The sequence below is a fragment of the Suillus paluster genome (genome assembly GCF_016628075.1).
Source record: "Suillus paluster strain FC165 chromosome Unknown EDB91scaffold_7, whole genome shotgun sequence".
Taxonomy (NCBI): Eukaryota; Fungi; Basidiomycota; class Agaricomycetes; order Boletales; family Suillaceae; genus Suillus; species Suillus paluster.
The window spans coordinates 490,650-510,606 of NW_024537567.1; the positions used below are offsets into that span (position 1 = coordinate 490,650).

The 19,957-nt window shown below is 50.3% G+C and overlaps 9 protein-coding genes across 9 annotated transcripts; 6 read left to right on the top strand and 3 right to left on the bottom strand.

Annotated features, from left to right (window-relative positions):
- Positions 1-14: 14 nt before the first annotated feature.
- On the bottom strand, positions 15-1,728 carry EDB91DRAFT_1308597 (WD40-repeat-containing domain protein; the record flags this gene model as incomplete). The annotated part of the gene is made up of 5 exons (XM_041325069.1): positions 15-362; positions 414-845; positions 871-1,108; positions 1,164-1,409; positions 1,545-1,728. 5 exons carry the CDS (start codon positions 1,726-1,728, stop codon positions 26-28), a joined length of 1,437 nt encoding a protein of 478 aa, XP_041181371.1. The 3' UTR covers positions 15-25.
- Positions 1,729-1,836: 108 nt separating this feature from the next.
- On the top strand, positions 1,837-3,239 carry EDB91DRAFT_1109679 (uncharacterized protein). The gene is made up of 8 exons (XM_041317637.1): positions 1,837-2,195; positions 2,253-2,296; positions 2,350-2,456; positions 2,508-2,570; positions 2,626-2,671; positions 2,727-2,838; positions 2,892-2,931; positions 2,988-3,239. The coding sequence occupies exons 2-8, from the start codon at positions 2,280-2,282 to the stop codon at positions 3,035-3,037; spliced, it is 435 nt and encodes a 144-aa protein (XP_041181372.1). The 5' UTR covers positions 1,837-2,195; positions 2,253-2,279; the 3' UTR covers positions 3,038-3,239.
- Positions 3,240-3,592: 353 nt separating this feature from the next.
- On the top strand, positions 3,593-5,086 carry EDB91DRAFT_1244400 (uncharacterized protein; the record flags this gene model as incomplete). The annotated part of the gene is made up of 4 exons (XM_041322407.1): positions 3,593-4,075; positions 4,126-4,488; positions 4,535-4,634; positions 4,686-5,086. 4 exons carry the CDS (start codon positions 3,593-3,595, stop codon positions 5,084-5,086), a joined length of 1,347 nt encoding a protein of 448 aa, XP_041181373.1.
- Positions 5,087-5,499: 413 nt separating this feature from the next.
- Positions 5,500-6,675, top strand: EDB91DRAFT_1046865 (uncharacterized protein; the record flags this gene model as incomplete). Its single annotated transcript, XM_041313287.1, has 4 exons — positions 5,500-5,956; positions 6,009-6,065; positions 6,121-6,377; positions 6,427-6,675. 4 exons carry the CDS (start codon positions 5,500-5,502, stop codon positions 6,673-6,675), a joined length of 1,020 nt encoding a protein of 339 aa, XP_041181374.1.
- A 104-nt stretch (positions 6,676-6,779) lies between these two features.
- EDB91DRAFT_1046455 (t-SNARE) lies at positions 6,780-8,094 on the bottom strand (the record flags this gene model as incomplete). The annotated part of the gene is made up of 7 exons (XM_041313266.1): positions 6,780-6,806; positions 6,862-7,113; positions 7,165-7,346; positions 7,400-7,475; positions 7,525-7,737; positions 7,788-7,834; positions 7,884-8,094. 7 exons carry the CDS (start codon positions 8,092-8,094, stop codon positions 6,780-6,782), a joined length of 1,008 nt encoding a protein of 335 aa, XP_041181375.1.
- A 175-nt stretch (positions 8,095-8,269) lies between these two features.
- EDB91DRAFT_1109695 (6-phosphogluconate dehydrogenase) lies at positions 8,270-10,231 on the top strand. The gene is made up of 7 exons (XM_041317638.1): positions 8,270-8,817; positions 8,879-9,066; positions 9,154-9,259; positions 9,310-9,362; positions 9,477-9,754; positions 9,822-9,843; positions 9,894-10,231. The coding sequence occupies exons 1-7, from the start codon at positions 8,372-8,374 to the stop codon at positions 10,016-10,018; spliced, it is 1,218 nt and encodes a 405-aa protein (XP_041181376.1). The 5' UTR covers positions 8,270-8,371; the 3' UTR covers positions 10,019-10,231.
- Positions 10,232-10,838: 607 nt separating this feature from the next.
- EDB91DRAFT_1308607 (uncharacterized protein) lies at positions 10,839-12,732 on the top strand (the record flags this gene model as incomplete). Its single annotated transcript, XM_041325070.1, has 5 exons — positions 10,839-11,409; positions 11,447-11,966; positions 12,016-12,163; positions 12,211-12,528; positions 12,577-12,732. Exons 1-5 carry the CDS (start codon positions 11,106-11,108, stop codon positions 12,730-12,732), a joined length of 1,446 nt encoding a protein of 481 aa, XP_041181377.1. The 5' UTR covers positions 10,839-11,105.
- A 553-nt stretch (positions 12,733-13,285) lies between these two features.
- EDB91DRAFT_1109706 (phosphoribosylglycinamide synthetase) lies at positions 13,286-16,354 on the bottom strand. The gene is made up of 10 exons (XM_041317639.1): positions 15,980-16,354; positions 15,865-15,931; positions 15,524-15,811; positions 15,227-15,472; positions 15,028-15,179; positions 14,834-14,972; positions 14,598-14,778; positions 14,283-14,551; positions 14,026-14,229; positions 13,286-13,969 (listed from the first exon to the last, which is right to left on the bottom strand). Exons 1-10 carry the CDS (start codon positions 16,178-16,180, stop codon positions 13,362-13,364), a joined length of 2,355 nt encoding a protein of 784 aa, XP_041181378.1. The 5' UTR covers positions 16,181-16,354; the 3' UTR covers positions 13,286-13,361.
- Positions 16,337-19,942, top strand: EDB91DRAFT_1109709 (uncharacterized protein). The gene is made up of 2 exons (XM_041317640.1): positions 16,337-17,220; positions 17,273-19,942. The coding sequence occupies exons 1-2, from the start codon at positions 16,504-16,506 to the stop codon at positions 19,673-19,675; spliced, it is 3,120 nt and encodes a 1,039-aa protein (XP_041181379.1). The 5' UTR covers positions 16,337-16,503; the 3' UTR covers positions 19,676-19,942.
- The last annotated feature ends 15 nt before the right edge of the window (positions 19,943-19,957 follow it).

Consider the following 19,957-nt stretch of genomic DNA (forward strand, 5'->3'; position numbering starts at 1 on the left):
GGCTTGTACGGCCTCCGGCGCACAACTACACTGATATCGTTTTGAATATGTTGAATCCATCAAGTGCAGTGCTTAAAACTGTGCCTGGAATCTGTGGGTGCCAGTGAATTTCCTTGACATCCTTTTGACCCTGATGGACGAAGAGGAGTTGCGGTGGGACGTCCCGCGCACCATCAGGTGCATCGTTCATGGGTATGCCTGCTTCGTCATCGTCCGGTTCTACCCCGAGATCCCAAAGGGTCACTTGGTCATCCGCTCCAGACGCAGCGAATATCGAGTCTTCAGTTGGGTGCCATTCGATAGCGGTTATAGGGGCGCTGTGCCATTTGAAAGACGCCACGGGGCTGGGAACCACTGTTGTCCTTCATGATCTGTAAGTACAGGCTTAACATGCAATTTCGATCTGGACATACCCTTTCTTTTGGACATTGCGTAAGTCCCAAACTTTGATTCCACCTTCATCACCGCCACTGAGAAGGAGGTAACCAGTATTTCGATTCCAGCTAATCACATTCACGTCACTCTCATGCGCTGGCTCGATTCCGGCCACACTTCGTCGTCCTTTACTCCGCACGTCCCAGATCTGCACGCTGCAGTCCGCAGAGCATGATGCAAAAACGGTGGGCTCGGATGGGCTCCACTGCAGGTCCTCAACACTGGAGGTATGTGACGTGAACGGTTGAGAAAGGGCATTGAATCCCGATGGCGTAGTTGTCGTCAGGTATATCTTCGAGTGCACGTCTCCAGTGAGTAGACGTAGTGATGAGGGATTTGCATCTCCCGATGATGCCCAATCCATTGCAAATCCTTCGGCAGCGACCATGCGAGTTAATTGTGAAAGTTGGCTTATTCGTCCTTAACTTGTCCCACGAGTATCCCGGAACGTCGAGAGACTCGATAAGCGGTCTAATGTCCCATATATGGACTTTGCCAGTGTCGGCCCACGTTGCGGTATAGTAGGGCTGTGATGCTGAAGGTAGAGGTGATGATGGTGGTAAGGGTTGGGCACGAACGCGGTTTACGCCACCGTGGTGAGGTACTGAACGGAATTCCAATATAGCATCTTCATCGAGAGCGTCATCATCCTCCTCGTCCGAATCTGAATCATCTGCATATATCGATTTGTGAGATACGATCGACGATCACATGTAATCACAGATTACCTCCATCTTTTTGAGTTCGATGCAGTGAGCTCATTTTAAAGACTGTAAGCTCATTTTTGCTTGCTTGATCTGCTTGTGTTCCAGCGACAAGAAATGCAGTTGCTGGGTATCGCTGCCGTTCGTCCCCCAAACTGTCCCGGAGGACATCAAACGACAAACAAGGCCATGTCACATTCATTGAATGGCGCATGATATATACTGAGTCATCAGGCTCCAATATCTCGTCCTTTCCAAGGACATGCGTTCCTGGGGATAAATGCCTCTGGAGCAGGAGGCCGTTCTTCAGATTCCTCGATAGCGGGCATGACTTCATCTACATCCATCCCTAAACGTTAACTGTTAGTTCCATTTTGAAGTAAAATTCAAAGCAATGTAACGCACCATCTTCGCCGTCCCCAGCCTCTCCATCGACCACATCCTCTTCGGATTCGATTTCATCCTCCCAAGCATCCTCGAACTCACCGATATCATTTACTTCATTCTCATCACGCTTAGCCCCACTTCCGGAGGCCTTTGCGAATGCTTGGCCGTCTGTCGTCCTGTCGGATGCACTTCGTTTGGACATCTCGGATTGAGAATTAATGCTTTACTCGTAGATAGCTATAGCTCAAATCTCAAAATTATCGAGCACTGATCAGATGACTTTTGATTACATAAGTAGATTTGCAATGATCTCACGAGTTCCCCGCGACTCAGGAAGTTGTCATTATCATAGGGACTGTGCAAGCTCATACAAACCTTTTACTAAAAGATTTGTGTGAATTGCGCAGCTAAGTACTTGTGCAGACGTGCCAAGCGCAGTAATGTCACTGTATCAGCTCGATTAAACAGTGCCTGACCGGCATGAGGTTTGCGTGTCATCACGGCACGCGAGCCTGACGAAGCTTGACGCGTCTTACAAATGGTTGTTCCACGGCACTGTGCTGACGACCCATCACAGGCTTTCGGGAAATATTATGCTTGCTAAGAGACGCGTAGGCATCCAGGGACGACGCGCGTATCCCAGTACGCGTATTCCTGGGTGTTCCTGAGGTACGGTGTCTTACTATAAATGCAGACCGCGGCTCATCACGACAATGTCACTCCAAGCTACTTCTACTCATATTCCAAGTAATCATGTCTCTACCTGAGGGGTGCGTTGGCTGCCGGACTGTCGTGCTCATTCTAATAACTTCATTTATCGCAGTTATGGATATATTCCCAGCTCCTTGATGACCATAGGGTGGGTCCTTATCTGGCAGGGTATCCTGGTTGGAAGATATCGCAAGAGGGCAGGGATTAATTACCCCCAACGTGCGTCCAAGTCACTCCTTTACCCGGTCTAAATTCCATACTCCACCACAGTGTATGCCGAGAAAGCCGAGGTTCAAGATTCCCAAGCAGCACTCCGTTTCAACTGCATGCAGCGTATGTTTTCTTTGAGATGTATGGTCGCATGGCTTTTTATTTACCCCTTAACTAGGTGCACACCACAATACGCTTGAATCGGCGCCTGTGGTATTCATCTCGTAGGTTTTTGTTGTATTTGAGGAGAAAGTGACGCAGAACAGACGTCGTCATCAGAACTGTCGTCGCTGGTCTGAAATACCCTGCCCTAGCTGCTGCTATGTGTGGTGCATATTCCTTCGCGCGCGTTATTTATACCATTGGATACAAGTCGGGCCAACCAAAGAGGGTTTGTTTTTCGGTCTTGTCATAATACCCGATAGCATCTCAATTATTTCACAGCGGCTGTACGGAGGCGCCATCAGCACTTTGACAGTGCTCGGTAAGTTGCATTATCATCCTCTGTCTTGCCTTCCCTCTCTTACCGTGTCTATTTAGGACTTGTGTCGAGCGCTACATACGCTGCTTATCAGCTCCTTCCTCAGTGATAGTATTGATGTCATTGAATCAGTTTATCTCACAGAGACTCAATTCATGCAGTTTGCCTCACGAAAGATGGTCAGATCCCAACACGTTTTTCAGTCATTTATCCTAGCGAACCAACCCATCCTTGATCGAAGCGTACCGCTTGCTTTTGGCATAATAAATCACAATTGCATTTCCCGGTGCTCTCTGCACTAACACACAGTTTTCTAATAACTCTCTGGTCTGTCCGATGTTGATTCACTCGCGGGAAATGAATGGTGTGTTTGCCAGGGTCGCCATTCTACTGAGGTTGCTACACGTGTAGACCGCAATGTTCCGCGGCTGAAGTTCATTGTTGTTCTGAGTGAATCGCTGTGAATCGCCCCCATCAAAAATATTTAATCATTGCCATTTTGTCCTGCGAAGTATTCGCACATGTAGTTTTTTGCCCGGATGTGAAGTAACCAAGTATATCGCATAATGGGAATGCCCCTGTGGATTCGGTAATTGTAGAAGGCCACGACGTTGCCATTCAAATATTCATCTACCGTGTTCACCAGCCTTTTACCTCCCCCACCATGTCCGAATCATCTCATCGTCTAGCCTTCCCAACCTCCTCCGAAGAGTTTGCGCTGCCATCAACGTCGAGCGGCGCATCTTCAGCATCACCCGATGATGGACTGCCGAATCCACTCTTCTTGCGACTGCGACGACCGACATTGCTCTCCAAGTCATCGTACTATGCAGACAAGAGAATACAAAGTCCATTGGCAATCTCGTTCACGGTGCCCTCCAGGAGGCGAGGGAGCAATGGTGAAGAATCAGAAAGCGACCGAGAGAGAATGTGGTCCGAAGGCTCTCCATCAAGCAGCTCAGGAAATCCAACACCCCCGATTACTCTTCCCTTAGAAGGAGACGACGAAAGTAACACTAGCACACGCAGTATCGAGCCCCCCTCAACACCACCGCCAAGCCGTAGTCTGAGCTCCAACTTGAATGCACTACAAACCGACGCTTTGGACACTCCCATAGTACCGATATTGCGTCGTCCTACCTATCCAGTGAGTGCTATGCTACGTAGTTGTTATTCATATGCTAATATCTTATATAGCTGAAGCCTCCGCGCATATTGAATCTGCTAGCGGAACCACGACCAGAAGAGGATGAACTCAAATCTGAGGCAGCCTTCCAACGTCTGTTGGCATCGTACTCCGACCTCCCCTCGCAACCTCGTACACCTCGTGCACCGTCAGACCGTGGTCGCTACCCTGAAGAAGTTGGCCACGAGGATTCGCACGAGGATCCGTTAAGTGACGATGATGACGATGACGACGTCCAAGGCCTCTTTGCATTTGACACACAGAACGATTCGATCAACATCAAGCCTTGCACCCCTGCCCATAGTGTAAACGGCGATGATTTGAGCATGTCCCTCGCAGAAAGCCCGATGGGAGTAGCCATGGATATAGATCCTGTATGTTTTCGCGATCATGTGCTATCTCTTCCTAACGGTCGAACAGCCTCTGGTATCTCCCTCCATCACTTCAACGCCCATGTCTATTCATTGGCGATACACGCCACCTCCGACGACAAGCGCTGTGCGCTCGAACAAGCGTAAATGTGAGAAATTCGCCTGTCATTTAGAGGTATCACATTAACAACTCATGGCAGTGGACGATCGGTATGATCCATATCCCACATCTGCAAAACGTCGGGCTGTGTCACCTTCCATATCGTACCTGCGAGAAACACACCCCTCACTTGTGTCGTACCCTCGGACACCTAGCTCTAGACCTCCGGTCGCGATTCCTCTATCCATACCTCCGTCTAATTCTACATCAGCCACTTCATCGCCAACCGTCACGTCCGGTTACCCCTTCCAAACTTACCCGAGTTCACGACAGGTGAACATAGGAACCATGAGCCTATCTTCTAGCCCGGTGCTTCGGCCTTCTTTAGGGCTTGTGAGTCCGATTTTACGTCCCATTCTGCGAACGCGGAGGGGAGCTGATGGCGAGGAAAGAGAAATAGAGGGTGCAGGCGAAGCCGTGAATGGATTGTCACTAAGCTGACTGAGGGCAAAAAGGGCCCCTTAAGTGGCTCGCAGAATAGCAAGTCTGGTTACTTTGTCTGCGTTTACTGATCTGGCTCGCAAATCGCGCGGGCATCTTACCTCCGCGCACGCTCAAACCGGAGTATTCTTCAGGTGTTTGAAACCCTGGGCCGATACAGCTCACTTCGGGGCTGTTCTGCATTGCCATGGTTCAGCATGTTCTCTCGAGTCTCGGGCACTCGAGTGACCGGCTGATGCTGGCACCTGTCAGTGCCACTACGTACGACATCACGTGATATTATTTGAATACATGCTTCCATTCTTCTTGCCACGATGCATGCTTTTTTATATCTAATCTCCCGCTCTACTCGCTTCATGTACGGGAACGTTCCACTTCCCACTAAAGAAACACGCGCCCAGGATCCTATATAAATGTCTTCAACTCTCAAGCTCACCAAACGCCAAAAGAAAGGCATCGCTTTCCGCGAGCTCAAGCAAGGCAAAGGCAAAGTAAAAAACCAAGACGACCTGGAGCACGATGTCCCTATTCTCGAAGTTCAGGACCTTATTGATGGTCGGGCTAGCAGTGCGGAGGGCGGGGAAGACGTTCAAGTCACTCAAAGGAATGCTGGGGGGAAAGGAAAAGGAAGGGAAGAAATCATTCAAAAGGAAGGAGAGGCGAAAGGGCTGGTGGTGGCAACAAAAAAGAGAAAGAGGGAAGCTGCAGAAGAAGCACAGGGAGCCGGAAAGGGAGAGGACGGACAGCCGAGGAAGCGGAAAGTCAAGAGAACAAAGGGAGATTCCGGGGATGTTCTAGAGGACGCAGAGGAGGTCGAGCAGGGAGAGACGAAAACTGAAAAATCAAAACAACGTTTTATTCTGTTTCTTGGTATGATTGAGCACCCTCACACTCTTTCCACCTACTGACACCTTTACGTCAGGTAATCTCAAATATACCACTACTTTAGAATCAATACAGACTCACTTCGCAGCGTGTGGTAAGTCATTGTTGTAATCTACCGCAAGCAAGGGAGGTTTTAACGTTCTGCTCAGATCCACCACCCACTGTCCGTTTGCTTGCACCTAAAACACCTGCTAATAAACCATCTTCGAGACCTGTAATCAAATCCAAGGGATGCGCTTTTCTCGAGTTCAAGCATCGCAACGCTCTTCAGCAGGGCCTCAAGCTCCACCACTCTCAGTTAGATGGTCGTCAGATCAACGTTGAACTTACAGCTGGTGGTGGTGGCAAGAGCGAGGCGAGGCTGTCAAAGTTGAAGGAGCGGAACAAGGAGTTGGAGAGTCAGAGAGTGAGCTATGTTTTCAGCGTAGTCTACTTGGTACTAAGTAACTGCACAGCGCAAACAACTCCAGAAGAAAGCCAAGTCACAAGGTGAAGAGCCAACGCCTGAGATAGACGGAGCAAAGAGATTCTCCACAACATCAGGCGCCGATCAAGAGGCGCAGAAAAGGCGGACATGGACGGTTGGTGACACGGAAGACTCTACGACACATCGCGGAGGAAAGAAACACGCGAAGGCTGATAAGGCACGGCGGTCAAAAATTAAGGATTGGGGTACTGGCGTCAATGCCATCCCCGTTGGCTGAGTTTCATACTGTAAAGCATTCTATGATGTGATTCCATGCTGGATATTGAATTACGTTATGAATATCGTCCAGTAAATAATGTGACAACGGCGCTGAGCGTCCAATCATGAAACAAGAATGAAGACAAGGAACTATAGAGGAGTTTAGAACTTGTGTGCCCGTATCTCTTGAAAATGACAGACTCACAAAGACAATCAACACGCCAAAGACCTTGAGCATTAGCCAACGATTGCTCGATATGCTCGCGTAATACTTCAACAGCTCTCTCTGCGCACCACTCACGTTCGACGCGATGTCCACGGTGTCTGCATCAATACGCTGTACTGTTTCTCGCTGCTCGGCAACCATATTGGCCAGCTGGGTGAATATCTGCCCTAGTTCTGCAATGGTTGATTCGATGGATTCTATGGCTGTTGATCGCGATTGGATGTACGAGTCCTAGGGGTCGCTCAATATAACGTTAAATTGAGCAGCATTCAGCTGGATCACCTGTTGTTCAATTTGTTGCATCTGCATGAATGCATTGCCTCCGTGTTTTGTTGAGCCTTCTTCCGCTGAATCAAGGTCCAATGCAAGAACGTCTTCGTTTTGATGGGCTCGACCCTTGCCTTTAGAATTAGGCCGACTGCCGTCGCCCATAGGGTCCTGTCTCCCGTTTAGAAGTAGTGAACCTGTGAGGAGAATTGATTTGTGAGAGCTCGTATGCGCACCCATGGCGACTTACTCGGCGGCGCTTGGTGGGTTGCGGCGGCCGTGGAAAACATGAACTGTTCTGTACGATCCTTGCTTTCCTTCATATTCTGAAACTCCATTTAGCCTGAATTGGTGACATGCGGATCAGCGGCTCACTTGTGTCCGAACTTCAAGAACATCCTTGAAACTCATGCTTGTATTTGCCAGCTTGTTCTGCAGCATCATGACGACATTGTGGTTGTGTTCCTCGATCTGTTTCCCCTCTGAAGATTTTGATGCTTGTGCATTTCGTTGCTTAACATAAGATTGCAGTGCGGCTATTTGCCTGTTTATGTTCGCAATGTCTTGTTTGATGATAAACGTCAGTTCCTGAAGGAGCCACGTCAGCGTACTGCGGACACGTTTGTGAAAAGTCATACACTAATTTCTACTGGTCTGTCATCAAACAGGGTCTTCCGTTTCGCGACTGTAAGTTGGTCAATAAGCGTAAGTGAACAATGACATTTTACGCTTACGTTGTGCAAGTTTTCCTAGCTTTATGGTGGTGCTGCTAATATCTTTCCCAATGGCAGAGGCCATGCGCGAGAACTCGCTCTTTGCTTCCCCCTTGCCGTGTGATTGGAGCAACCTCTGTTTCGCCTCAGCGGTTCGGGGTGGTACGGCGGACCTGTTTCGTATGGACTCGACGCAAGCACGAAATTCATGGGTTCTGTCTTGTATTGCCATGGCGGCTGAAAAGAAGTTGTGTTTATAAGAGAAGAATAAGGTATTAAATAGATGAGTGCTGGAGGTATATGCGCGACTTGGTTGGACGAAGGGCAAGCTTGTTGTAAACACCGACTGCGGCCGGCGTGGGCCGCATCCCGGCTGGCTAGCATTAATATTGATTACATAAGAATTAGATTCAGCATCAGAGCAGCGCTGGAGCACTTGGGGACTGTGCTACTAAGTACTTTATATACTAGACTCTCGACTAATACCTTTCTGGATCCCTTACTCGTGCATGCTGGGTTATATCGCTCTTCGACGTAATACCATCGTCAACCGCATACCTACCACACCATATCCACGAGCCAACGTTGTCTTCTGCAACTTCAATCTCTTCTTCAGGCGTAGCACTCACTCCAGTAACTCTCTCTCCACTGCGAAATTCATTATGCTCTCAGTACCCTCGACACCACCTCCAAAGTCAAAGATTCTTGTCCTTGGAGCAGGCAACTTTGGAAGCTGTCTGTCGGACCATCTCGGAAACTCAGACCACGAAGTGTTCATGTGGTCTCGTGAAGCTCGTTTTGTGGAATACTTCAACAAGCATCGGCGGAATCCCGACTACTTGAAAGATCATGAATTTTCAACAAATATCCGCGCCGTTGGCCCGGAGATGCCCAGCAAGGAGATGATGAAACAGATGGACGTTTTACTTTTTGCAATACCAACGCAAGGCGTCAGGTGAATGTTTCATATGGACTAGTCCGAGATTCCGTAGTTGATTTAGGATCGAGACCAACAGAGAAACGCTGATCAAACTGCAGCACAGCTTGAACCGCGAGAACTTGCCACTGATGATTTTCGTTAACAAGGGTATTGAAACAGATACGCAAGCATTAACGCTCGAGATCATTGCCGATACTTGCGGAAGTGAAATCGCTCGTGCGGCAACTTTCATTGTGAGCGCTGCGTTGTCTGTTGATTTCCATAGTCGTGACTCTGGTAGTAGTCTGGTCCATCGTTTGCAAATGAAAGTACGTACAGATTCTGAAATCAATCATGCATGTTTCTGAGAAGATTCCAAAGTTGTCCGCAGGCAACCGACCTCTGTGTCCGTCGCGTCTCTAACAGAATCACAAGCAAAAAAAGCGTCAGAGATATTTCACCAGCCGTGGTTCCGGTGGTAGGCCTCCCCCCATTCCAATCTCCGCAACCTAGTTCAAGTGTCTTTAGTTACACTGGATCCGATCCAATAGGATTGGAACTTGCAGGTGCTCTTAAGAACTGTTTACGCCATCGCCACAGGACTCGCCGATGGTCTCGGATTCGAGAATAATACGAGAGCCGGTGAGATCGTCGCATTCTTCGAATCAGAAGCTCACTGATAGCTGAATCGTAAGGTCTTATCACTCGTGGTCTCGCTGAGATGACGCGAATCGGAACCGCATACGGAGCGTCGCCATTGACGTTCCTGGGGCTCGCTGGTGTGGGAGACCTGTTCCTTACGTGTAGTTCGCCGACCAGTCGTAATTACACCGTGGGTTATCGACTGGGTAAAGGAGAACCGCTGGAAGATATTATCAAGACGCTCGGTAGTGTAGCTGAGGGCGTGACAACAGCGAAGGGCCTAAAGAAGATTATCGATGAGATGCAAGTATCCGCGCCGATTGCCAATGGGGTGCGTAACGAATTCTGCCGTATTATTGGTTCATTTTTCAGCTAAATCTATCTTGCTTGCCTGATAGATATATGCTCTTCTGTATGAAGGTGTGTGTGGTGATGGAGCGTGATATGCCTAATCTGAACGTCTGGTGCAGGAAAAGACCTGCATGAAGGTATACAAGAGCTGATGTGTCGCCCGCCGTCACGCGAATTAGACCTGCCGGAGAAAGCAGGGGAGCCAGCCAAGAGGTTAATGCAGAAGCTTGGATTGGACGCATGAGCTATTTACACTTGTACTAAGTCTTCAGGGAGGGTGGTTCCAGTTCCGTTTCCGCATTGCATGTGATCGTGACTGATAAATGTGTCTTCCTGAAAAGGAATGTACCTAGATTAATGACCCACGCGCGACGGGTTATACACATACATACGTAAATTATACGGAAGACAACTGTTCATCGTCCACGTTTGCGATTGCATTCATTGATTTGACCAGACCGTTTTTTATCATGGCATGAGGTGACCTATCGATCGGGTGATCGGCATTGATGGGCACGGAGATTCCCCACGTCATACCGTAGTATAATCCTTCGATGTTTCTTTATTATGTAAGGGTATCCAAGTAAATACATATTTCGCACGCAATTTTTTTTGCTTTTTTTGTAAGGGGGGCTGCACCCGAAAGCCGATACAATCCAAAGTTGAGGTCGACGTGTCTAAGGCATCTCTTTTCTTCCTTTCGCTCAGTTTCACAGATCTACCCTCGGTTCATTCTGCCTAGCCATTCCGTTTGTTACTTCTCTTCATCCCTCCGATTTACTATAGGATTCGCGACATGGTCTCCCAGCTCTGGACCGCTTGCTCTGAGGGGAACCTCGAAACTGTCCTCGGTATACTCAACGATGTATCTTCGGTCGATATCGAAATCAGAGGTGGGTGGCTCACATTTTTGATATCGTAGCATCGTGGTCGCAGAAAATTAATATCGATTGTTTTTTCTCCTCGTGGAATTCTCTTCCAGATCATGCCGGGTCCACCCCCCTCATCGAAGCGGTCAAGAACGGGCATGTTGATGTAGTGAAGGTGCTACTCGACCGAGGTAATATCATACACGCGTCGATTTGCGATAATCTCATCGATTACATGATCAGGTGCCGATCCTTCTTTTGCATCTGTCCACGGCCGGCCAGAAATGTACACATCTGATGCTGCGATCTTGGAGCTACTCAACAATGCACAGAATAAACCTGCACCTAATGGTATACCACCACAAGACCAAGGCTACACTCAGGATTCGCTAGGTTAATCCTGCGAAGCCCTATTATCCCGTTCCCGCTGGCCCTTATGCTTATTACCCGGGGGTACCCCCTATGCCGACGTTGCCCGATGGCTCTCCTGCGTATTATCCGCAGCCCCCCATGCAGATGGGTGAAAACGGAGGTTTTGGAAACCTCCCTCCGCCGGAAGTGGCTCGTTTCATTCCTTGCAGATACTTTCCTGCTTGTCGTTACGGTTCCTCTTGTCTCTTTGCGCATCCTCAGGCTGGCCCGTATTATTCTGCTCCGCCGCCGCCTCCTGCACAATATCCCGCTCCTTACGATCCAATGACACAACAACCTTACGCACCTAATTATTACGCTGTACCTCCACCTTCATATCATCCACCAAAGTTCAGTTCCTCCTCACATTAACCCCGCATCGCCTTCTGCAGGCCCCGTTCATACTCCCCCACACCCACCCATGGTTCACACCAGATCTGGTTCGGAGGCGATGTCTCCCGTTCAGGTTCCGTTCAGCCCTTCCGCTGCACCTGCCCCAATACCATATGGCGCTGTATCACCTGTATCTCCATCGTATTCACAACCTTCTCATGTACCCCTTCCGCTTTCTATCCCTTCGCTTCCACCTCCCCACCAGCCACCTAGCGCGCCAGGTCCGCAATCTCCGCAGACAGTATATCCGAATGGACCTATTTCTGCACCTCCATTCGCTGTTCGTCAGGATCCCATTGCACCATATCAGTCTCACGGCCCACACCACCAGCATCACCATGGATTCAGTGAAGCCAACGGCGGGCCCAAGGCTCCCCCTCACGCTGAGGCCTTTGGCCACGGTCCAGTCTTCCGCCAGGGCGTGAATCATAATCGCCGGGGTAGTATGAGGCGCGGATCCTTCGGCGGAAGTCGCAAACCAGCGTGCCTCTTCTATCCTGCAGGCAGGTGCAGAAATGGGTAAGTCATTCTGATTTCACTATCATTTGTATCTGACTTGAGCGATCAGCGATGACTGCCGTTTCCCTCACGTTCTTCCTGATGTCACAAATGCTCATCCCCCTCATTTTGCTGGGCGCGGACCACGTCCGAGGGATGCCGCACGGAACGGTATCCCTACGATTGAGGAAAAAATGGCCAACTTGAACGTCCGAGATGTACGATCATCCCTTTGATTCAGAGAGTTGTCCTGATCAGTTTACAGGATGCCCAGCCTCGCGTCAACGGCACCGCAGCTTCTAGCCGATCTCAATCGACAGATGGTAGTCGCTCAAAGGGTACAAAGCCCAATGGTCCGTCTCGAGCGGATAAAAAATATGTCGCAAAGCAGAGGGTTCCCAATGCAGATGAGTTCCCTGTACTTGGTGGCTCGACGAGTTCGTCGAGAAGTTCCGTCAATGGATCGTGCGGTCCGACGGCAGCACAAGTGCTTCAAGCACCTGCGCCTTTCCGGAAAGAGACAACAAAAGACCCAGTCACTCGGGATGCATCTCCAGAACAGCATCCTATAAAAAACCAGGCTGTATGTGTTATTGGCCGTAGATTATGCGCGTGACTGATCATTTTTTAGGAATCAAAGCCTGCTGGGGTCAATGGCGTGGTCAATGGCGTACAACCCAATGGCACGCCTACTACTGTCCCGCCTGCCAAGTTGCCCATCTCTTTTGCAGCTGCAGCGACTGGCGCCGCTCCTGAAGTTGCAAAGGAGGTGTCTGTCTCCGCGTAAGACGGACCTACTCTTATCTGTGTTGTCATCGGGTTTTGGCTTTACTTTAATCTGATATTTCTTGCTTCATCCATCCGACTCGATTTATTTATCTTACTGCCAAATCCTTATCATTTCTTCTGTTTCTGGGTCTTTCCGCATAACACACTATCCATTGCCACGATTTCACACTGGTCTTTTTTTCTCTCTGGTCGATCAAGCATTACAATTTTTCACTACCCTTGATATCTAGAAGAGTGATTTTTTTCTCATCATGCTTTTGTCTCATCTACTAGTGTTGATCTGCGTGCCGGGTACACATACTATTTACATTTACGTTCGATTACTGTGACACTGACTCCCTCCCATCTCATCATATGTCTTGCTCACATTCAGTATCAATATCGCAATGTTTTCATGCATACTGTACTTATGAACGAGACTGTTCCGCGAAAGCATATACATGGCGCTCTCGCGTCTCGTTTGTCGAGCGAAAGTGGCCTGACGCGCGCTTGAACGTAAAATCACTAGTATCTGCGAACAGTTTACTGATCTTCGCAAAATGTACGATCGTCGGCACATCTGGTCAATCTCTAACGATGATAATTTCAGCCGAAACATTTTGGCGATACATACAACCAAGCGTTCCGCTATTGATGACTCCAATGCTCCAAATTCCTCATTTCAACTCCACTTCTATCCGTGACCTCACCAATGCGGTACACATCAGCGCCAGGAGTCCCCCGTAAGACCTCCACAGCCCTCTCCGCATCCTCCCGCCCGACGATAAGCACCAACCCAATACCATTATTGAACGTGCGAGCCATTTCCAAGGGTGCGATGCCACCCTGCAGCATCAGGAACCGGAACACAGGAGGGAGCTGCCAAGTCGATGCATCGAGGTAGGCGCCCATTCCTTTTGGTAGAACCCGCGGGATGTTCTCGATGAAGCCACCTCCTGTGATGTGCGACATGCCTTTTAAGAGTCCTTGGTGTACAGCTGGGAGGACCTGCTTGATGTAGATCCTAGTTGGCTCCAGAAGACTGAGCGCGAGAGTCTTTTGATCATCCCACGGGCATGCCGAAGCATATGACAGGCCTGTCATCTCGATGACTTTTCGAACGAGTGAGAACCCGTTCGAGTGTAATCCAGAAGAAGCGATGCCGAGGAGGATGTCCCCTGGCATGATATCCGAACGAGGAAGAATCGAAGTGCGCTCGACCGCGCCTACTGCGAAGCCTGCGAGGTCGTAATCGCCTGTGGAAGTTTATTATGATGAACTGGGTTCCGCGGGCTGTTGAGAACGCTCTCACCGTCTTGGTACATCCCTGGCATCTCTGCCGTTTCTCCACCGATCAAGGCACAGCCAGCTTGCTGACAGCCCTGTGCGATACCCTTGATAACTTCCGCAGCAGTAGCGACGTCTAGTTTGCTGCAGCCGTAATAGTCGAGGAAATAAAGCGGTTCGGCGCCCTGCACTAGCAGGTCGTTGACTGACATTGCAACCAGGTCGATTCCTGGGCATCCAATTGTCATGATTGATTAAGGGGGTCAGAGGCGCGCAACTCACCGACAAGATGGTGAATACCAGCATCGACGGCGACACGAAGTTTCGTGCCCACGCCATCTGTCCCGCTAACCAGCACGGGATCCTTGTAGCCGGTGGCTTTGAGGTCAAATATACCTCCAAAACCCCCTATTTCTACATCAGCACCAGAGCGCTTTGTGGCGCGCACGTGTGGCTTGATGGCTTCGACGAGCGCGTTTCCGGCATCTACGGAAACTCCGGCCTGCGCATATGTCAGGCCGTTTGATGGAGCTTGACTCGCCGCCAGTGCTCTACGAGATGTCAGTTTTCATTATGATCGGAAGGAGGAGGTGTCACCTGTGTGCAATGTCTCGCCTGTAGAACTTGCCCTCGAACGAGATTTCTTCCACAGCCGCATAAACTTGTGCAAGGGCTCGTTCCAGGGTTGGTGCAGAGCATGTCACTGCCATGACACGGCCACCTGATGTGACCAGATCATTTCCGTTCATTGATGTTCCGCAATGAAACACGACGACATCTATGATAAGTGATTAATCGATAAGCCCCCGATCGCCCGCTAAAAAAAGGTGTACCAGATGGGATATCGCCCACTTGAATTAGCTTCCCCTTGGTATAGTTCCCGGGGTATCCCCCTGAAACGAGAATAACAGAGACTGAGAAGCCTAAGCGGGTGTTGATCTGGACTGAATCGAGGTGACGCTCTGCGCACGCCTGTTTGATAGGTGAATCATCGGCCTCTGGCAAAGGTGATGATGCATGGACGCACGAGAAGGACTGCAGCAAGATCGACATCATCGCGCAGGAGCATCATGAGGGCCTCGGTTTCGGGGTCCCCGAAACGGACGTTGTACTCAAGGACCTTGGGTCCGTCGGCAGTAAGCATGAAACCTGTGAAAAGGAGGCCGACGAAAGGGAATCCTGAGGAAGGTGAGCAGGGGATGGGACAGAGAAGAGACGGTGTATACCTTCCTTGCGCATGCCATCGATAGTGGGACGTAGACTCTCGGTCATGATACGGTGCATGATCGCGGGGGTTGCGACAGGGGCAGGGGCATAGGCGCCCATACCACCTGTATTAAGGCCGGTGTCTCCTTCGCCGATGCGCTTGTGATCTTGCGCGGCTGGAAGGGGAACGATCGTGTACCCATCAGAAAACGCGAGGACAGAGATTTCGGGACCTTCGAGGAGTTCCTCGATCACAACCTCGTCGCCTGCAGTGAAGCGTCATTACATTTATTTGTAGAGGAACATGAGGAACAAACCTGCTGAGCCGAAGGCATTGTCTACCATGATAGATCGCAGGCCTTGAAGGGCTTCTTCGATAGATGACGGGATGAGGACACCCTTTCCGCCTGCGAGGCCACTGGCCTTTAGAACGACAGAGTGACCGCAAGTCTGAACGTATTGTATGGCATCCTGAAGTTGAGAAGAAGAGAATATTTTAAATTTAGCGGTGGGTATAGCGTGACGGTGCATGAAGGCCTTTGAGAAGGCTTTTGAGCCTTCCATCCTAGCTGCAAGCTGGGTGGGACCGAAGACGGGTATGCCGACTGGATGAAATATGAGCAGACATCTTAAGGCGATGTGGGGGGGAAGTAGTCACCGTCACGAAAGCATTTTTCTACGCCAAGAACGAGAGGGTCCTCTGGTCCTGGGACTACGAGGTTGATCTACATGGATCAGGAGATCAGTATGATATGAAGTAGATTGATAAGTACCTTGTTGTTGATGGCATGATCTACTAGATCTTTGTACGGATAGATGAGAGGAAGATCAAGATTTGAAGTTTTTTGATTTTTCGCAGTTCCTGGATTACCGGGACATACGAAGATATGTTTTACTTGATCTGACTGTGCTAGCTTCCAAGCTAGAGCGTGTTCTCTACCTCCGCTGCCAAGAATCAAGATCTGCGTACTCATCGCAGCTAAGAAAGATGTGGAAATAGGACCCCGGTTGTTATAATTTGAGCGCCAGGTGGTGCAGCACTGGTGCGGTCTGATGACGGTCAGCGTCGGACCTCGTTTTAAACGCACGTTGAAGTCATGGCGAATTACAGAAATCCAGTCTTTCAAAGCGTACTTGAACCATTTGAAGAACAGGCGAGTCTCCTGGACCCGGTCTCGGTTTCCTTTGTTCTCCCGCGTTACGCGATCGCTAATTTTGCCTTTTTCTTTTTTCCCTGGCCTTGAAACAGCAGAGTCAAAGCGTCGGCGTCTTTGACCGTCTTACTACTCATGAACTTATGGAAGAACAGCATCAACCTCAGCGTAAACTTTCTCGAAGATCCTCTAAAATTACGTCTGGGAAGTCTTTATGGCATAGAAAGTCCACAAAGAAGACCACCGCAGCAGCAACAGAAACCAGTGGTCCTGGGCCTGCAAAGTACCTGGACCTTCAATCATCTCAATCACTCGTTTCCATGGACTCTTTAAAGGCAAACGACACTTCCGACGAGGACCAGGATTTACCTTTGTTCATTTCTCGTTCAATCATACCAGACCCCTTGGGTGAACTACCAGCTTGGTTCAAGAAAGAGACCGACATGGCTGCTGCGAACACTTCATCCTACAGGATAAAATATCCTTTGCATAACCCACTCGGTCCCAAGTGGTACAAGAATTACCACCTTATTCCCCCAGCTCAACTAAATCCTGGTAATCGTCCTCCATCTGTCTTCTCCCCCTCATTTCCCCCAATGGCTTCATCTCTCAACGACCGTTCAGAGGACTCAATTCGCTTGCCTGGCCCAAGCCGCTCTCCTTCAGGCACTTCTCTCCAAACTCCATCTTCATCACAAATTCGCATCCAAGAATCAGGTGGCAAACCTCGCAGTCGCAAAACTTCTCAGGATAATGCTGACTTACTCGACGCCTCTGATCCATGGGGCACTCACTGGCATCACCAGTCCCCCTACGACACTGGCACCAACGTCAGTCCAGTCTCAGTTGATCCCCCTGAGGCAAGTAGCCCCTCCAATTCACTCTCGTAATTGTACTCAACCTTCTCTTCAGGGTCGCTCTCGCTCTCGTCTGTCAAGCATGAACACCGCACCAACTCCAACTCGTCGTAAAACAGTCACTCCTTCTCCACTATCTCAGTCTACATCTGCCCTACACACACAACCATCCGAACCCAATATCACGCGTAAACTCAGTAAACGCCGGAAACCCGGACTGACCAACCTCTTCGGGGGACAGGAGAAGGAAGCAGACCCTGCCGCACCTCACCGTGCATCCACAATCGCAACCTCCTCACTTCAAGTGCCGGATACATCTGCGCGTCGTCACTCCATTCTTTCTCCCACCACAGTGCCTCCTAATGCATCCACTGTAGCGTTATCAACCCATTCGTCCTCCAAGAAGGAGCGACGAACAAGTGTCCTAGGACGACTGGTGAGGAAGTTCAGCATCTTGACGAAGTCTACTCAAGACGCGGGACCGACTATCAGCGAACGAGCAGAGGATGAGCCACACGGAGCTGCATCACCCTCTGACCGTCGTCGCTCTTTTTTCTCCCAACGCCACCCTTCTCCAGAGAAGCCATCATTGGAGAAAAAGCACTCGGATCCATCCAAGCGCGTACCGCCTCCGCGGATAGATCTCGATTTAATGACGGATGGGTTGGGACCCTCAACAGAGTTAGAGCGCGAGATACCTGATCACCGCTCGTCTGTCTCGTACGAGATGCCTTTTTCGCCTGGAAGGTTAACGATAGCCAACCCAGATGCGCCGAGTTCTGGAGGGAATACGCCGATCAGACAAAGCATCGCGTTGCCACCTGAGGACCTGCCCGAGCCAAAGTCTCACGTAGAGGCTCCTCCGCTACTACCGCCAGTGCAACCGCGTTACGAGCGGAACGCAAGCAGGGAGGCAATACCCAGTGGCAAGACATCGCCCGTGAAACGCATAAGCCCTACACCCGCACCTTCTGTTCCTGACGTGGTCCGCTCCCCCCCGCAGGTGGCCAGTGTTCAGTCACCACAGCCATCCGCCTCTTATCTCTCTCCGTCTGCTCACTCGTTGTCGATAGGCGCGCCATCCTTGACTGCGCCCGCGGCCATCCCAGAGGTCAGAATGTTCCATGCTTTCTCCTTCGCCACTACTGCCGCTGGATCAACGTCGAATGACTCGCCCTTGTCCAGGGCGTCAGTCCTGGTCAACCCGCCTACGCCATACGACCCCAACGAGGTACACACAGACCTTCCATATGAAATGCCCCCAATCGAGAGGGTGTCGAGTAGGGCACCCTCACGAGAGAACTCTCCTGTCAAGAAAGCCGATGGGGAAGTACGCGTAGCAAAGTCGAACTCTACGACGAGCCGGAAGACGGAGACGTTCAGGTTGATGCGGAACCCGTCTGACAAGGTTTCGTCGTCTGGGGATGCTATCCCTGCCGAGGGCGAGCATTGGACTGTTGTCAATTCTTCTGACGCTCCTCGCCGGAGGCGGACAAAGGAGAGGGCAGAGAAGAATGAGCGAGTGGAAAGGGTAGAAAAGCCGTCGTCGCGGTCTTCGACGAAGGACCGTGAGAGCAGAAGGGATCAGCGAAGGCACGAGAAGGCAGCTCAAGAAGCTGCAGAGAACCATGCCCGTGCGAGTAGCCAAGGTCGGACGAAACGTACGAAAGCTGAAGCAGTCGATTCCAGCTCTCTCTCGGGACGTCCTTCGCGAGCACGTAGCCTCGATACTTCCCCCCGTCAGAGTGTGCAGCCGATGGTATTTACGCTTCAAGGCGAACCACCTCGTCATCGCAAGAGCGATGACAGGCCACGCGACTCACACCACTCAAAGTCCTCCCGACCTAATCCGAGTCCTATTTCTGGTATCGCGCGTGTCGAACGCCTCCCCTCGAACGCAACCCGTCCAACCTCTGAGCTGGCATCTGCTGCAGATATCAATGCCCTTCGCGCACGCGAGGCATGGGAGATGGATCGTTTATGGAAAGGCAGAAGCATGTATCACCAGGAGTCCAACGCAATTACCTCGCCGTCCGCTCGTGATTCTCGGCATGTCAACGGAGAGTTCGTAGTAGATGGTCCTGGGCACGGTTCGAGTCACACGTCGTACCTCGTCCAGCCGCTGCAAGCACATCCCATGCCAGCGAGCGTGTTTTATGCCAACATGCCTTCTGCGCCTCCCCCAATTATCTATACTGCCACATCTCCGTATGGACAAGTTCTTCATCAGGGTTCCCACCAACCCACGTACCGATCACTACCCAACTCCTTTATGTTCCCTTCTACAGAGAGTTCACCGGCATCCCCGGCAGATCCTCCTCGCCAGAACCCTTTGCCGCATCCCCCACGTGAATCAACCTATCAACCTGCGCGCTTGTCAACACATGCAGATCGAGGCAGTGGAGCTACCTCAGATTATTGGACGAATAACAAGTACCCGCCAGTGCCTTCACATTGATATACCCGCTTACGATCACGCATTTCACGTTCAGTTACAAGTATCATACTAACTTAGATCATACACGCTTACTGCAACTTTCATTTTCACCGGGACTTCGTGGTCAGGTGGACTTCTTTTTTTTTTGATTCGCTTTGATTCGCTATTCAGTTATTGCTTTGGACTTAGACATTTTATGTACCAGCTCAATTAATTGAGCCCCCCGCAATACTTCGCCCACGATTATTGGTGTTTGCAATCAATAGGATTCCTTCACTACTCTGGAAAAAGATGAATGATGTC

Bases quoted from the DNA above. Each gene is read 5' to 3' on its own strand.
- EDB91DRAFT_1109706 (XM_041317639.1), bottom strand. From the start codon at position 16,180: ATGAGTACGCAGATCTTGATTCTTGGCAGCGGAGGTAGAGAACACGCT. The intron at 14,973-15,027 runs GTGCGTCCATGC...CCTATCAAACAG, and splicing joins ATCTTGCTGCAGTCCTTCTC to GCGTGCGCAGAGCGTCACCT. The intron at 14,552-14,597 runs GTGACACCTCCT...GACATCTCGTAG, and splicing joins AGGCGAGACATTGCACACAG to AGCACTGGCGGCGAGTCAAG.
- EDB91DRAFT_1109709 (XM_041317640.1), top strand. From the start codon at position 16,504: ATGGAAGAACAGCATCAACCTCAGCGTAAACTTTCTCGAAGATCCTCT. The intron at 17,221-17,272 runs GCAAGTAGCCCC...CCTTCTCTTCAG, and splicing joins TCTCAGTTGATCCCCCTGAG to GGTCGCTCTCGCTCTCGTCT.
- EDB91DRAFT_1109695 (XM_041317638.1), top strand. From the start codon at position 8,372: ATGCTGGGTTATATCGCTCTTCGACGTAATACCATCGTCAACCGCATA. The intron at 9,260-9,309 runs GTAGGCCTCCCC...AAGTGTCTTTAG, and splicing joins CACCAGCCGTGGTTCCGGTG to TTACACTGGATCCGATCCAA. The intron at 9,844-9,893 runs GTGTGTGTGGTG...CGTCTGGTGCAG, and splicing joins ATATGCTCTTCTGTATGAAG to GAAAAGACCTGCATGAAGGT.
- EDB91DRAFT_1109679 (XM_041317637.1), top strand. The intron at 2,457-2,507 runs GTGCGTCCAAGT...ACTCCACCACAG, and splicing joins AGGGATTAATTACCCCCAAC to TGTATGCCGAGAAAGCCGAG. The intron at 2,672-2,726 runs GTAGGTTTTTGT...CGTCGTCATCAG, and splicing joins GCGCCTGTGGTATTCATCTC to AACTGTCGTCGCTGGTCTGA.